Genomic DNA, 15,780 nt, shown 5'->3' with positions numbered 1-15,780 from the left:
TTGGACCAAACTTGAGCCTTCATGCTTTGAGGCGACAGTGTTAATCAGCACACGACCCTTGTTCTTCAATTTGTTAAATAAAATATTTTATTCCAGTATTTATTTAGGTATATAACAGTTCACTGATAAAAACAAATTCTCCCTATTATGACATTTTACATTAAAAAAAAAAATCAGACACCAGCAAAAAGGATGAGGCATTTTAAACTATGCAGTGTGTGTTGATGAGCTGGCGGGCCATCTCAATGTTCCCGCTGGCCTGGTAGATGAGTGAAAGATTGAAGGCGATCTCCCTCCTCAGATCCACCTGGTCATCAGCCATCCCCTGCAGGGAGGCCGAGTGATGGAAAGAGGAACAGACAGGGAAAAAGAATCTGTTTGGCTGCATTACTGAGATCAACTGCAGACCTGACTGCCCACAATAAACTGATGAACGGACTTCCATCTATTCTCTTGCCAAAGTCCTAAATGTGTTTCTAAATTTAAAGTGAATTAAAAACCAAACTATGAAACAGCAGATAGAGCGCCCCAAAACTGTTTAGATTAACATGAAGAAACATGTTTGATGATGTGAGTGCACTGTGTGTGTGTATTTACCTCCAGTTTCTGGGCAGGGAGTGCAAGTGCCTTCTGGTAGTAATGTATGGCCAAATGTGTGAGACCCATCTGGTGCAGTGCTCTGCCCAGATTGTACATGCTCTCCTGACACTCCCCACGCAGCTCCACGTACCGCCACAGGAAGGAGAAACCCTGAAAAACACACACGTCTTATTTTCAGGCAACAGTGTGGGGTGAAAAAGCTAGAAAGAGGGTGTACCTCACACACACACACACACACACAGACACACACACACACACTGTACCTGCAGCACTAGTGTATGTCTTTTGCCAACATACTTCTGAGATGCCATGTGGAAGAAGGTGAGACCCACAAACAGGCTGTGCAGTGGGTTGTTGGGGTGGGCCTGGAAGGCCTGAACATATTGGCCTTAACATACACAAGAAGTAAAATGAATTATGTAAACATTAGAGCAGGCAGTTATTACATGATTATAGTCGCTGATTTCTAACCTGCTGAAATAAACTAATAGCTGCATGGAAAGCAGCTGGTCTAAAATGGCTGTTTTTTTTTGTTTTTAACTGTTCACATCACAGAATCATATAAAATGTGTAGTTAACTGGCTGGTATGAGTCTGTGTGTGCTGTGCACCCAAAGCATGTTTGAAGCTCCCCGACACCATGGCGTTGTGCCCGCACAGGACACACAGGGCGTGGTTGTCAGGATGTTTTAACAGCAGACGCAGGCAGAAACGATGGTGGCGCTGGTGCTCGGAGGTTATTGTCAACTGAGGAAGATGAAGGAAAACTGACAAATTAGTTTCACAAAACAGGCAGATGTAAGTAATCAGTTCCTGTATATTTTTGCACACAGACACCAAGGTACACCTGGTTGAAAATATTCCAAAGCTGAGGCAGATCCACATTTTCCATCAGCATTAATCTATCAAGGGAAAACACAGAAAAAACATAAATGTTTTTATATCTTACAAAATCTATTGACAAAAAAAATATTAAAGCATCCGAGTTAATGACTGACTGAGGTCAACATGGAACCTACCTGATGTAGTTATAGGCCTTGTAGTAGTTGCGGTCCAGGATGGTGGCAGACAGGCCGAAGAACTCCAGCTCCTTTCTTCTGGGTTTGTTGTCATAGAAGGAGTAGAACTCCATGGCGGACTCTACCAGCAGCTCAGCCTCCTTGTAGCGCTGCACCTCACACAGCGTCAGCACGCAGCTCACCAGCAGCTGCCACCAGTCCTCTTTGGACAGAACATTAGTTTTACCTGTTCAAACAGACAAAATCGTGCCATCAGTAAATACACTACATTTTAATCCCAATGACCAGAGCTACAGGCTCTATTCCATTTACATACCAGTATTGTCCAGGTAGGCAGCTTCATGGTCAGCAATCTCTGGCACCATGTCTTTGACCTTCACCAGCCTCAGGTGAGTCGTACCCGACACGGTTACGGAGCGTACACACACCTTAGCTCGCTGCATGGCCACCTAAGACACACACATTGTACCTCTGTCTTTGTCAGGAAACCCACTGACAAAATGCTTTCTCTAGCCTTTTATACTAACTTTAACTCAGACAACTGTATATCCCTATAATCCTAACCCATAACCTACAAGTAAACATGGACACCAAGTTTGAATGTTTGATTCCTCAAACAGCCTTTTAAAAGGGCGTCACAAAGTGAGGACCAAGTGAGGCAAAATGTCCTCATCCCAGAGTGTGAAATGAGAACTTGAGAGGATACGTTTAAATACACACACATATCTGAATTAGAAGATGACTGGTTTAGCTGGTTTGTTGTTCTATATCATCCAGTAACAGCTATTCAGTGACAAATTTCATTTCTCTCTACAAGCTTGTCTGTACCATTATAATGTGCTAGATCCACACATGACGCCACATTAGCTTTAGCCAACTGAAGAAATCCTCCGGGATAAAAATAAATACTGTTGGAACAGGGGAAGTGTGTTTGGACATGTATTACCTTTAGCAGCATGGAGATCATTGTGATCACAGCATCCAGGTAGGCCTCTATTTGTCCCTGAGTCTTCAGCAGTGTGGAACGATGCAGAAGCAGCTTTAATTCCTATCACCATAAGACGTACACAGATGTGAGTGAAGCTTCCAATAAAACCTTTTGGTTTTTGTTAAAACAACAGAAGCTGGAAAATGTGGTAGATTCCTCTTAAGAACTAGACTCTATTAGGTTTTTGACCTCTGTTGACCCACACAGAAACACAGGAGTTCTCACCTTCTGTGCGGCTGACGAGTCCTGTGCCAGTGTGTTGCTGTCGTACATGGACTCCAGGGCCTTGAGGGCACGCTCCGGCCGGCCCAGCTGCTGCTGCAGGGTGGCCAGGGAGAGCCTGGCCTCCAGATGCTGAGGGGCCATCTCTACCACCTTAGTGTAGCTTTCTGCTGCTGCCTCCATGTGGCCGAGCGCCTTCAGACACTCTGCAAGAGAGAAGGGGCGAAAGCAGCAGGAGGAGTTTTTATATAATGTTGGTTTTATTTCCTGTAAGTAGAGCCATGACTCAGGGATCAAACTTCTAGCTTGTCTTGCAAAGTTTCATGCAGTGGATGATCCTGTTGGCTCTACACTGCTGGAGACACATCTCTCATCTACTAAGATGATTTTTAGTTTTAAGTGCAGTGTTCAATGCACTCGATGCAAGACATCGGGAGGTTGTGTTCTCACCTGCGTGTCGGAGCCAGACAACAGCCAGGTTGTACTTGTCGGACATGACGAGGGCAGACAGCAGAGGCAGAGCAGAACTGTACTCGCCTTCATCCAGGTAGGCTTCACCTACATCCAGGTACAAGTCACCAACATCTTCTGCACTCTGCTCCATCAGTGATGTCACCAGCCCCTATGATTGGGGAGTAAAAACAGATATTTACTGTCTTTTTCAGTAACCAAAAAGGTAAAAGCAGCCAAGAATAGGTTTTCTTAATAAAATATCTTTTTTCTATCCTACGATCAGGTCCTGATTACCTCCAGCGGTGTGCAGACATGCAGATGTATGAGGCAGACAATTAGCTTGGCCTTTAGGTCCACTGGGATGGTGTGTGGTACCTGTACATCTTTAATTTCACCTGGATACACACACACACAAACTCAATCAGCCTCAATGCTCCTAAAATAACAGCTATGATTACAGTGTCTGTGGGAAGGGAGAGGAGTGTGGGAATTTGTGAGAGAATTCTCAGCTAAGGTGTGAAGATTGTTAGTCCAAGCCATGTTTCTACAGTAATACAACAAACCATGATGGGTCTTTCAAAATCATGTGGCTCTAGTTTTGTCTGTCATCTCACTCAGGACAAAGGATGGTTTCTAATTTCAGTCCCACAGGATCCATTGATAGGCCTCTTCTTTTTTTATTACATAAGTTACAAATGCAATATCATCTCTAACAAACCTGCTGAATGTTGTCAAATGTCTATACACATAATTATTAATATTAATCAGCATGAAATCAAGAGATCATGAGATCAAGAGAAGTGGTATTTGTATTGTGCCAGATGTTTCAGCAAACGGCGACTCACCATTCTCCTCTGCTTCTATTTCCTCGACAGTATTTGACTTCACACCTTCTTCATTCGCTTCCTTCTGCTCTTCAGCATTCTTCTCAGCCACTCTCTCTTCTTCTTTGGGTACCATGGCGTCTGAGTTAGATTCAGCCATGATCAAAACAATGCCTGCAAACTGGACCAAGACCTAGGAAGACACAAAGCACATGTTGTACATACTCTAAATAAGATGAGCAAGCTTCTGCTTCAGTGCACACTGCCCACACAGAGGCCTACCTGCAGGGCCTTGTTGTACTGGCGGTTGGTGATATAGAGCTCAGCTGCCATGTTGATGAAGTCGTCGCTGACAAGGGTGGGGTGTCGCACCAGTGCTTCTTTCACCACACTCAGAGCTGAGGGCAAGTCGTTACTCTCATAATAGCTCCTAAACATGTGCACACAAATGCGGACAGTTCTCATGGGGAGAATCCAACATCAGAGAATCTGAGGTTTAAAAAACAATATCCAGACTAAAATAATGGAAGACTCCTTCCATACAGGTTTTTGTAAAACCTAATTTTACGTATAAATACATAAATGGAAACTGTGGTAACGCTGCCTGTTACATTCTTGTCGGTGCATGTCTCGTACTTGGCCATGTCCTTGGAGAGCTGCATGAAATGCTCTCCATCCTCCATGGGCAGCAATAACAGGATCTTGCGGTAGCCGTCCATGCATTGCTTGTGCTCACCCAGACGCATGTAGAGGCTGGAGCGCTCCCACAGGTAGCGCACGTTGGTGGGGTCGTACTTGATGGCTGACAAGCGAAGAGTGTAACATGAGCTGCCCATAACGGCACTAAGCAGTGATGTTAACGGATTCTCTACATCAGCTGTCTTTCCAACAACAACAGTCTGCATGAACAAGCAGGAGGCTAGATCTTTCAGTAGATAGATTAGTAAAATAAATACTCATTACTGACATACTTCTGCATAATAAGGTGTTGACATCAGGTAGTAAGTCATATTAAAGCTGTCCAAAGAACTGATTACTTTTCTGTCTTTGAAACAAAACACAAAGAAACAAAGTCATATGCAAAAACTAAATGAAGCGACGTAGGTGTGAGAATGCCAGGCTGACCTTTGGTGTAGCAGATGATGGCCTGTCGGATGTTGTCCTGCTCCAGAGACATTTCCGCCAGTCTGATCCACTCCTCACAGTCTGAGGGGTTTAGGTGGGCAGCAATCAGACCGAACTGCAGGGCCTTCTCCACGTCCTCATCATCCTCGTAGATCATAGCCAACGTGGAGAAGGGCTCGTAGGCCAGAGGAGCTGGAGGAGGAAGGAGAGGAGATTGATTATAACTGAAATGATCCCAACAACTAGCCTTGTTCACAATAGTCAGTGATTAAAATAATTACCCAGACAACTCCAGACGTAAAAGGAACCTGTAGGTGTTGTCTATGTGCATGAGAAAGTTCTAAGTGTGACAAGACTCAGATGTTGTTTCATACCCTGCCTTATAATCTCCATACACATCATGATAGCATCCTCTTTGTCTCCTCTGGCATAGCGGATGTTGGCTTCTCCCATCAGGCCTCTCAGCGCTCGGGGCAACTTGCTGCGATGACGCCTCTCCTGGACACACGCAGAGTCACAAACTGACACACATCAAGAGATCCCCTAGAACTCAGCTACACATGGTCGTTGAGCACCCTCCTCTTCCTCACCTTCATCATCTTCTTGTTTTCTCGGTTCAGCTCCATTTCCAGCTCGAACACATCCCCGACCGAGAGATCCTGCGCCTCATTGTCTTTCAGCTCCTTGCTCCAAGCTCCTCTCTTTCCTCTCCGTCCTCGCCTAGGGCTCTTGTCTTCCACGTCTGCCTCCAAGTTTTCATCTTCCACCTTGTAATCGTCATCATCTTCATTGTCAGCATAGCTGAGGCTGTCCTCTTCGTCGTCCTCCTCTTCAGAAGACAGTGGGTCTGATTTTTCTCCCAGCATGGAGGCAAAGGCCAGCTGGACCCCCGGGCTGACTCCTTCTTCTTCTCACGGGACGGGACGGGACAGGACGGGACGGGACAGGATAGGACAGGACGGGACAGGACGGGATAGGACAGCTGCGTCACATAATGTCATCAACACTGTTTAAAACTTCCAACACTAATTACAACAGATAGATAAAGTCACTGTCAAGGTTTACACTTAAATCTCCTGTGACTGTGACACCAAACCTCAGCTGGGTGCACACGCCAAGGAAATAACCCCAAACCCTCCAGTGTGTTGGCCTGACATGAATGTTACCGATTTTCCCCAAGATGTGTGTGGAGGTGGAGGGCTTAGCCTCATCCTCCACATCTTCATCTACTGACTCTGCCTCCTGAGGGGGAAGAGAAGGGACGCTGGATTACAGAGGGCAGACACGCAATGGGTCAAAAACCAAACAAAAGGTGACGATGGATGTGGTGGCGGGTCTGGTCCTGAACCGTGAGATTTTGTGCAGATATTAGGTTAGGACTTACCTTCGCCTTTCGCTCGTCTCTCCTCCTGTCGAACTCCTCAAAAGTGATCCGACCCTCCAGGTAGTCTATGAGCTCGGCACTGAAACCAGACATATCTGCGTCTAAGTGTGCGGCACAGGACACACCGTCACACTGCACCACAGCAGCTGCAGGAAAACAACACTCTGCGTCAAATAAACACCACTACCCAGCATGTTACACTACATTCTCATTACCAGCAAAAACTTCCGGCTTTAGTTCTTCTTCGGCTTCTCAAAAAAAAGTAATAGTAATAATAATGTTGGCGCATTACCGCCGCCAACTGGACGGGAGTGTGGACCTCCAGGGCTCCCCCATAACCTGAACCGCACCTTATCCTACCCATAACCACCACAGGGGGGCGCTATGTGAACAGGGATATACATCCTGACGGGGGAATGGAGCCCTTTTCTTTGTTTCTAATTTCTTTTAGCTTCAAATATCAGTAGAAGACTTCAACAGTTTTCACACACAGTATGCACACACACCTCAGTGTGTATCATATGTGTGAAGTAGTTTATATTTCCAGTCGATTCTGTGAGATATAACGTCACTAACCATGTGTTTGATTTTGGCCTCATATCAAGTGTGCTCCATTCATTGTTCCTCTCTTCATTGATTCATGGCATTTTGCTGGATGACAGTGGAGCTCAGGTGTATTTAATATAAGGTTTAATATGACATGTTTGTTTTGATCGGAATCAATTGGGGATTTACGTCAGAGCAAATCTGCTTTTTCCATTTGACAAAGATCCAGCCCAGTGCGGCAGATGCTGCAACTTATTCAGCAGACTCCAGCTTGACGTATTCTGCATTATCTTTTTGTCTCCTGTGCTAGAGAGAGGACACAGGGAGAGGGAGAGGTCATGGAGGGCGTGATTTCTTCCTGGCATATCATGCTCCTCCTGCTTCTGTCCCAGTTTCCTCTCAGCGTGTTTACCAGTGAACTCTGATGCCATCCACCACAGTCCAAGAATCAGATTTATGTATTGTCCTCAATGGTCTGGGCTAACAAACTGGGTGATGATTGGACTTGAAGCTTAGTGCAGGTAAGTCACCACAAAGACCTAATTCAGAGCAGTTCATTTTTTACCTTAGTTCTTGTGTTACAGGCTCTTAAAGGTCATAGAGAAATGATTCTTTTTCTTGTGAGATGTACTCACAGCATGTCACAAACATGCCTTGAGTTTTAATATGCAGAGAACAATAATGAGCTCTGGCACTTAATGATCTAGTAGTTAGCTAGTTAGACGTAAAGCAGAGAAAAGAAGCAAACCCTCATATTGTTGAAGTTTGGAGCCTGATAAAATCACATAAATTATTAACTGTATTGTATTATACAACTATTTAGCCTAGCCTTTGATATGAATGGGGTGGGCAAAATAACACCTGTTTCTAATCATGTATAATAATTGCACAAATTCATTTTCTGCTGTTTTGTATTTTAACTGATTTGCTTACAAGGGTAGGAAAATTAAAAACTCCCTACGTAAAACTGATAATGATTTGTGCACAGCAACAGGTTTGAAGCCTTATCAGTGTGTGCAAACAGTGAGCACTCAAACCTGCACGCTTCTGTTTTTGTGCATGTGTGTCGTTGTTTTTGTCCCTTATCAGAACCAGTTTTCACTGATCAGTTGGTCAACACAAAGACCACAGGCCAAGCTTCTTGTTCCTGTCTCCTTTCATATCTTTTCTCTTCTCCTGTGCTTCAGTCTGTGTAATCAGTGTGAATGCAAGAAGCCTGCTGCAAAAGCAGACCATATGATCTTCTTTGTGCTCCAAATTAAAATCGAAATTGAAAGAACAAACAGTTGTCCATCTACAACAGGCTACAGAGAGACAAATACAACAGCTTTTGAAGTTTCAGAAAGCGAGAAACAAGAAATCTGGGGGTTTTGGATCTTCTCATGGCTAATCCCTATTGTTCTATTCATCCTCTACCTTTCTTTATCTAAGAAGTGACATTTGTCCTGACCTATTGCCCAGAAATGACTTGGTATGGTACAGAACAGAACCTATAGAGTATAATAATTATGATATAATCAGTCATCCCACTAACTTATAAACCTTTAAGAATAAGGTGATAAGTTAAACTAAAACTACATTTCAAAGGCATTAAACAGATTTTGAAACATCATACACAAAGATCCTTTTGGGTTGTAGGCTAAATCATTCAGTGATCAGGTCATCTTTTTGGTCACTTGTCTTGTTGTCCTTGTCATGTGGCGCCACCTTGTGGTGACCCTCCTACAAAACATAACAATCAAAAAGGCAGAAAATCACTATGCAAGTGTTGCCACACTTGTCACTATCTCTGTGTTCAAACCCTGGGTGACTAATATATACATAATATTATAATATAATATTATAATATATAAATTCATTTTGGTGTCACAATGTCCATGTTTATATTTCATATCAGCCTCCTTTCACTCTGTGCCAGTCAAACCATGGCTGAAGCCTAATAGTCCAAATCCATTTGTTCTCACATTACATGCTGCCTAATGATCACCTTCTTCTTATAAGACTTGAACCCATGATTAGCAGCAGAACTCTTAAGTCTAATTTTTCAGTCTGTACCTTTTGACCAGGTGACTGTGGAATCTGTGACCATCTCATGATGAATGTGACTCCTTGTAGCTGTACGGCAGAGATGCCTTATGGTTTCCAACCCCGTCTTAAAGGGCTCTACATCACCATCGAGCTCATCATAGCTGTGCTGGCCATCACCGGAAACTTCTTGGTTTGCCTGGCTGTCACTCACAACAAGAAGCTCCGCACTGTCACCAACTACTTCCTGGTCTGGAATTTTTTTTCCATCCCCATCTGAAAACTGGGATTCTTAGCAATATTCAACTATGTGATTTCTTTAACGAATTAACAGATATCAGAATGATGTTTCCTTTTATATTTAATATATGGATAAAGTGTGTTTTATTGTGGGTTTAAAGGTATCACTGGCAGTGGCAGACATCCTGGTGGGATTGGTGGCCATTCCCTGTGCAGTGCTGACAGACCTGGGCCAACCTCGACATAACTTACCCCTCTGCCTGGTGCTGCTGAGTATCCTGATGGTCCTAACACAGGTACACACAAATCACCAGTGGATCAATGAACTGAGTGCAGACTTATATTGTAAAATAATATAAAGATAATTGATAATTTTGATAATTTTGATAATTTTAAATTCCTCCTAAATTCTAGTAGAACAAGTCGCCAATGTGAATTTGTTAAATTTACATGATAGAAAATGTTAAAGACATTTGGCTTCAGTTCAGTTCTGCTTCCTTTCATGTTGTGAAACACCCTGGGACATGAGTTTTGTCAAGTATGGTGACTGTTTTTTTCCTCCTGCAGAGCTCCATCCTGAGTCTTTTAGCAGTAGCTGCAGAGCGCTACATGGCCATCCTTCTGCCCTTCCAGTACCAGCGCGTGATGAGTCCCAGGAACGCCAAGCTGGCCCTGCTGATCACCTGGGTCCTTGGAGCCATCTCTGGCTCCGTGCCCCTCATGGACTGGCAAAGGCAACCAGCTGACGCAGAGTAAGAGGATGAGGATGGATGGATGAAAAGATGACATGAATGCACTGACCAGTGGATGAATGAATGAATGAAACTGGGAAAATAGTATGTGTGTATGAATGAATGAATGAATGAATGAATGAATGAATAGGAAGAAAATTATGAATGAATCCAGGCAAGAAAATGGCATGGTAATGAGATGAATAAATATGATAGGGAATGAAGCACTTGAAGGCAGGGACTTTGTGCAGTGAGGAAGAGATAGACAAGAAGTTTTCCCAAAATCACATCCTTCTCCACTGTTCTGCCCCATCATTCCAGCTACTGCATCTTCACATGTGTGGTGGACATGAACTATATGGTCTACTTCAACTTCTTCTGCTGCTTCATGGTACCGCTGGTGGTCATGTTTGTCATCTATGGCCACATCTTTCTCACTGTTCGCCGCCAGCTGAGACGCATCGCTGTGACCAGGGGAACCACAGAGGACAAAACAGCTGCTGGCAGTGGGAACACTGGGACTGGGACAGAGGATGGTGGGAGTTCAGTTGAGGGAGGTAGCACGGGCATTGAACCAGACATGGAGACAGGAACTGAAACCAGCAGACGTGCAATGGAAGATAAGGGAAAATGTAACATAGCAGTGAGGGCTGGGGAAGAAGATGAGTCTGTAAAGGCAGTAGTAGTCTCAGTTTCAACAAAAGACCCAATTCCAAAGCCAGGGTTGAGTTCCTCAACTGGATCCACCAGCTTCAGTCCTGCTCGCGCTGACCACAGTCCAGGAGAGTCCAAGGTGGGCAAATTCAGCATCCATACCCGTAAGGAGATGCGAAAGGCCACGTCCCTCTTCCTGGTCCTGTTTCTCTTCATGGTGTGCTGGATGCCCATCCACCTCATTAACTGTATCCTGCTGCTCTGCCCACAGTGTGAGGTGCCCATGTCAGTCACACTCGCAGCCATTTTACTTTCCCACACCAACTCGGCCCTCAACCCGATCCTGTATGCGTACAGAATGAGGTCGTTCCGGCACACTCTGATAGGAATGTGGAGAAGCTTGTGGATCATTAGGTCCAAACACCATTAGAGCAGCATTGGAGGCTGCAAAAACAAACATTTGTAAATATAATGCTGCTGTCAATTAGAACAAAAAAAAAAAAAAAAAAAAGCACCAAATGTGTTTTACTGAAATCATGTCCAAAAGGAGAAGATTTGCACGAAGCAGTTTTTGCTCAATATTGGTTCCATGCTTGTCCAGCAGACCTTGCACACACTTTGTGATAAATCTCACCCAATGAGCAACACCCTTTATCATTACGCAAAGTCATTGCATTCACCTTTTCATACACAAAACAGATCACAGCAGCTTTAAATAAGTGGAGAAGAATTTGTAGTCACTGTTTTATCAGAGTTCAGTGGTATTATTAAAAAATGTCCTTACATTCACAAAAGAATTTTTAAATAAAAGAGAGATCACAATTGTCTTGTTTTTTAATTTTATACAAGCCTTGTCATATATTTGAAGTCCTGCCTGTACATGTTTACCATTTTACCAGGGGATCTTTGTTGAGACCAAACAATTGTGCAGTTACTGTGCCTGGTAACTATTATACTCCTGCATAAAAACACAAACATCAAAACACAGAGGTGAGTTAAATCAACATAACTGCGTGCTTTATTGATATACAGTAAAGCATTGTATAATACAGTAGTAAGGCATATATTTGGTGGAATCTGATATGTTGTGAAATATTGACAGGTTATCTGAAAAATGATGTGAGAATGAAACAAATGTTAGAAATGAAAACTAAACAAAAAAAAAAAAAATCAAATTCAGTGTCTGCATGAAAAAAACGTAAATCTCTGGATCATGCTGCAAGAATGACACCAAAAACACACGTGTGCATTATCACGCTGCAACGCTCGTCACACACTTCTCTGAGTGGTAATAGTTTAAATAAGGATGGATTTTATTTAGTCGTACATGCTAATACCTCACACAGCACTAAACAAAACAGCCTTTTAACCAAAAACGAAAGGTAACACTGCTAGAATAAATGTATCCTCCACACACAGTAAACAATCTAGTATATCCCAGGTATGACAGTAGTGCACACGGATCAAACTGCTTTGTGTGAAATGCTTGTCTTTATGCTCGAATCACAGAAAACGCACTGAATGCATTTGAACATTCAGACTGGAGTCTCCTACAGTGCAGTCGGGCATGTGTGGAACAGTTAGAATATCTGACAAATGAATCTGCCAGCAATAATCGATTCATAATTAACAATCTGTGAGGAGTGCAGGACTGAGTACAGTAGAGACATCGACTCCGAACTGGAATTTGCCACGAGGTAGAGCTTATGTTACCGGGCTTCCTAGAAATCAAATGTTTCTTGTATTGGAACTGTTGCTCAGTATGAAGAATTCCTGAAAACCTATCTCACCTAGAAGCCTTGTAACACTATAGTGCTCAGATTTCATTAAAGTAACATTCTTAGTTCTTCTTACAGTACTTCTGACAGGGAAAAGCTGTCAACTTATTAAACCCATGCACAGTGTACTGTGTGCTCATCAGACCCTAAACAAGATACTTAACAGTATCTTAAAAGTGATGAAATCCTTACCTAATATATACCAGTGCAACAACAAGGAGGTTTTTCATTCTAAAAAATATGTTATTTCTAAAGGATTCTGGGAAGGCCAACTGCAGAAATAAATAAATGCCCTTCTTTAAAAACACGAAGCACAGGACACTGGCAGCTTTGATATTATAAAGGGTTTGTTAGTTTTACAAATCCACATTTAAAAAAAAATTAAAAATCCAACAGTACATAGGATTAAAAGCCAGGATGACCATGTCTCTGCAGCTTTGATTTTGACCACTGTGATTTTTAAACCTTCGCCTCAAAAGTCCACCAATTTCTAGGGAAGTACAAAACTACATCACTGGAGTGACCATTAATATGCAACATCATTCATACTAGAGCTCTTCTCAACTGCAGCTTTTTCTCCCAGGTGCCCAGTCCCAGCCACCCATTTAATGTATTGTCATTTTGCATTACTTGAGGGAAGACAGTTCATAGTTTGCTGCCTTTTTTCAATTCCACTAATTATGCAGTCTGACTATTGGAAAATGGCATCCAAATGATATCCAATTATGGCTAATTATATCCTATTATATGCATGCACAAGTCTGAAGTGACCTTTTTGACTTGTCTCAGTTCTGAATCAGGACTTTACAGGATCTGCTAATGCACACAGCACACTGTGTCACAAATACAGGGATAAAACTTGTTGCCATAGACATAGAATGGGGAAGATAAACGAGATAAATGGATGGATGAATAATTCAAATATACTGTAACATGAGGTTTGTTAAAGCCAAAAAAGCTATAATGTAATATGGAAATTAGGCACCACCACACACACACACACACACATACATAAAGTCACACACAACACAGACAGTCTCAGACAACGTACTGTAAAGATCCAGGATGCCTGCATTACCTTGACAGTAGTGTACGCTGTTATAGAAAGTTTCCTCTTAGAAAGCACCCTTATGATTACAATCATTCTTTTTTGATACAAATGTCTGAAATGCTTTAGCTGTGTCCCCAATTACAAAGAGATGGCAAATATACGACCACGATGAACACACTTCCTTGTATCTCATCTTTCTTTGCCCCCACACCCCACTCTTTTTTTATACAATTGCATAGAAGTTTAAAAACCAGCCTCTGTTATATTAAAACAACTTAAGGACGTTTTAAGAAACTACTGAAATCTACGAGTTATAATGTTTTTCTTGGTTTTACGTGTCATTGCTGGAACCGCAATCCTTCACAAAAATAGACTTATATATTCTCTTTGTAAACTGTGTTTCCAATCCAGTTGATTTGACTAGAAAAGCATGCTATAGGTAGAGAGGGAGGGAAGAAGGGAGGGACGGAGGAGGGGTAAGAGGCAGGGCGTATCGGTTGGGAGCGATAGCAGAAGAGCAGGGCCTCGTGCTATTCGGCGCTCTGCTCGTCTGTCATCACGTTGACCAGAGACTCCATGGCACGGCCCAGATCATCGGCCATGTGGAACAAACTGCCGATACTGGCACCTGCAAAGAGAGAGAGAACGCATGTCAGCCCGCTAATGGCAACTGATTGACAGGTACAACATGTAGGTTAGCACAAACTGACAGATACGTGGTGGGAAACTAGACGTAGCATGTGTGCCACATATAGAAAAAGACTACCATGACACACACACACACACACACACACACACACACACACACACACACACACACACACACACACACACACACACACACTAACAGTTGATCAGTACAGCCATATGCTGCATTCACATATCAGTAGCAGAATGTGAAGGAAAAGACAAACAAACCTGCAGTCAAACCAGTTAATATGATACATCCCTGCAGGTTTTTACAAAGTGAAATCAGTTACAAATAGACTACAGTGCCTACAGTACCAAATGTGATCAATCAGTTGTCATAGTGATAGTAATGGATTTTATTGGAATTGCATTTCCAACCATTCTTGAAATTGTTCTGTTAATGGTAAACTGTGATCGTGGTTATGATCAACATGAGGCAGGACCAACTACCCTGCTTCATACTGCTACAAGTGGGATATATACTATCCAGTGAGTGACTTCTATCTGTAGACCAAGGCACTTTCTGCTGTAGCCTCTTCACAGAAAAATCATTGCAGTGCATATTCTACATTTACATAATAATCCATTCTGTGCAGCTGGTATGCAGCAAAAGTGTGAGCAGGGCACTGACTGCTTCAAGTGGACCGCTATAAATAAAATGGTGCATTGGATCTATGTTGCAGTGAGACTTGAGGATGACTTTCAGATCAGGCGTACAGGTTTTCGTCCATATATCACATTGAAAAAAAACAAAAACAAACCAAAAACCCACCTTCAATTAAATTCCATGCAAGGCTTTTCTTTAGTATGATCTAAAAGTCAGTAATCATTTCTAACAATCTGAAATATATCCCTGTATGAAAACATCTTGCTCCCCTGCTGCACATTTGGTCCCCTAATGCCATTTCTGTTATAAAAATTGAAAGTTATACAACCTTCCTTTTGCTTCAAATACACAAAGAAATATAGCTAAGAGCGGCAATGATGGGCCCAAGCACCTCTGTGCTGCAAGCCTTGACATGCTGCCATCTAAAACTGCAACATGGAATGCCAATCAAATGTACAGAACTAGAGTGTGTCAAATTTCACAACTTTTAGACACAGGAAGCACTAATTGCTAGCTTGCCACACGGTGGATCTATATCAGTCTGCTGTGTTGCACGTATGTATAGTCATTCTAAGTAACCAATGACATCTGGCGTTTGCATTTGCATTTTAAATTTATGACACATTTCCTGTTTATTTGGCGAGATGTGTCAGATCATTGTAATTCTGTTTCATCATATTTCAACACATCAAAAAAATGCTCACAATTTGACACCTCCAATATGTTGATATCACCTATACCAAACTTGACACAAATCTTATGAAAGATGTAAGACAAGAATGTTAAATTCCATTGTGTGTGAAAACACACAAAATCCCAAATACCTTTTTGCAATGTATATGCA

The 15,780-nt window shown here is 42.6% G+C and overlaps 3 protein-coding genes across 9 annotated transcripts in view; 1 reads left to right on the top strand and 2 right to left on the bottom strand.

The window, feature by feature from the left end:
* Nucleotides 1-64: 64 nt before the first annotated feature.
* gtf3c3 (general transcription factor IIIC, polypeptide 3) lies at nucleotides 65-6,851 on the bottom strand. Its single transcript, XM_026302240.2, has 19 exons — nucleotides 6,615-6,851; nucleotides 6,397-6,472; nucleotides 5,821-6,137; nucleotides 5,605-5,728; nucleotides 5,231-5,422; nucleotides 4,742-4,907; nucleotides 4,388-4,535; nucleotides 4,127-4,298; nucleotides 3,576-3,676; nucleotides 3,279-3,450; nucleotides 2,832-3,034; nucleotides 2,565-2,666; nucleotides 1,935-2,067; nucleotides 1,619-1,844; nucleotides 1,447-1,501; nucleotides 1,211-1,346; nucleotides 864-988; nucleotides 598-750; nucleotides 65-325 (listed from the first exon to the last, which is right to left on the bottom strand). Exons 1-19 carry the CDS (start codon nucleotides 6,705-6,707, stop codon nucleotides 203-205), a joined length of 2,817 nt encoding a protein of 938 aa, XP_026158025.1. The 5' UTR covers nucleotides 6,708-6,851; the 3' UTR covers nucleotides 65-202.
* A 787-nt stretch (nucleotides 6,852-7,638) lies between these two features.
* On the top strand, nucleotides 7,639-11,240 carry LOC113127405 (adenosine receptor A1-like). The gene is made up of 5 exons (XM_026302290.2): nucleotides 7,639-7,681; nucleotides 9,227-9,435; nucleotides 9,587-9,721; nucleotides 9,993-10,177; nucleotides 10,478-11,240. The coding sequence occupies exons 2-5, from the start codon at nucleotides 9,253-9,255 to the stop codon at nucleotides 11,238-11,240; spliced, it is 1,266 nt and encodes a 421-aa protein (XP_026158075.2). The 5' UTR covers nucleotides 7,639-7,681; nucleotides 9,227-9,252.
* Nucleotides 11,241-11,801: 561 nt separating this feature from the next.
* Nucleotides 11,802-15,780, bottom strand: part of dmd (dystrophin) — a 216,353-nt gene continuing 212,374 nt past the window's right edge. For all 7 annotated transcript variants that reach the window (XM_026301384.2, XM_026301380.2, XM_026301383.2 and 4 more), the window contains one exon: nucleotides 11,802-14,267. Coding sequence is in view for 6 of the 7 variants with exons in the window: in XM_026301380.2 (XP_026157165.1) it covers nucleotides 14,170-14,267 (98 nt within the window). In the remaining variant the exon portion in view is untranslated. The remainder of the gene's footprint in view (nucleotides 14,268-15,780) is intronic.

This window comes from Mastacembelus armatus, chromosome 2, assembly GCF_900324485.2.
Source record: "Mastacembelus armatus chromosome 2, fMasArm1.2, whole genome shotgun sequence".
Classification (NCBI taxonomy): Eukaryota; Metazoa; Chordata; class Actinopteri; order Synbranchiformes; family Mastacembelidae; genus Mastacembelus; species Mastacembelus armatus.
The sequence above is the reverse complement of the archived record's forward strand: the minus strand, read 5'-3'. Positions and strand labels throughout refer to the sequence as shown.

Bases quoted from the DNA above. Each gene is read 5' to 3' on its own strand.
- gtf3c3 (XM_026302240.2), bottom strand. From the start codon at position 6,707: ATGTCTGGTTTCAGTGCCGAGCTCATAGACTACCTGGAGGGTCGGATC. The intron at 2,667-2,831 runs GTGAGAACTCCT...TTATGGTGATAG, and splicing joins ACTCGTCAGCCGCACAGAAG to GAATTAAAGCTGCTTCTGCA. The intron at 1,502-1,618 runs GTAGGTTCCATG...TTCCCTTGATAG, and splicing joins AAGGCCTATAACTACATCAG to ATTAATGCTGATGGAAAATG.
- LOC113127405 (XM_026302290.2), top strand. From the start codon at position 9,253: ATGATGAATGTGACTCCTTGTAGCTGTACGGCAGAGATGCCTTATGGT. The intron at 9,436-9,586 runs GTCTGGAATTTT...GTGGGTTTAAAG, and splicing joins CTGTCACCAACTACTTCCTG to GTATCACTGGCAGTGGCAGA. The intron at 10,178-10,477 runs GTAAGAGGATGA...CCATCATTCCAG, and splicing joins AGGCAACCAGCTGACGCAGA to CTACTGCATCTTCACATGTG.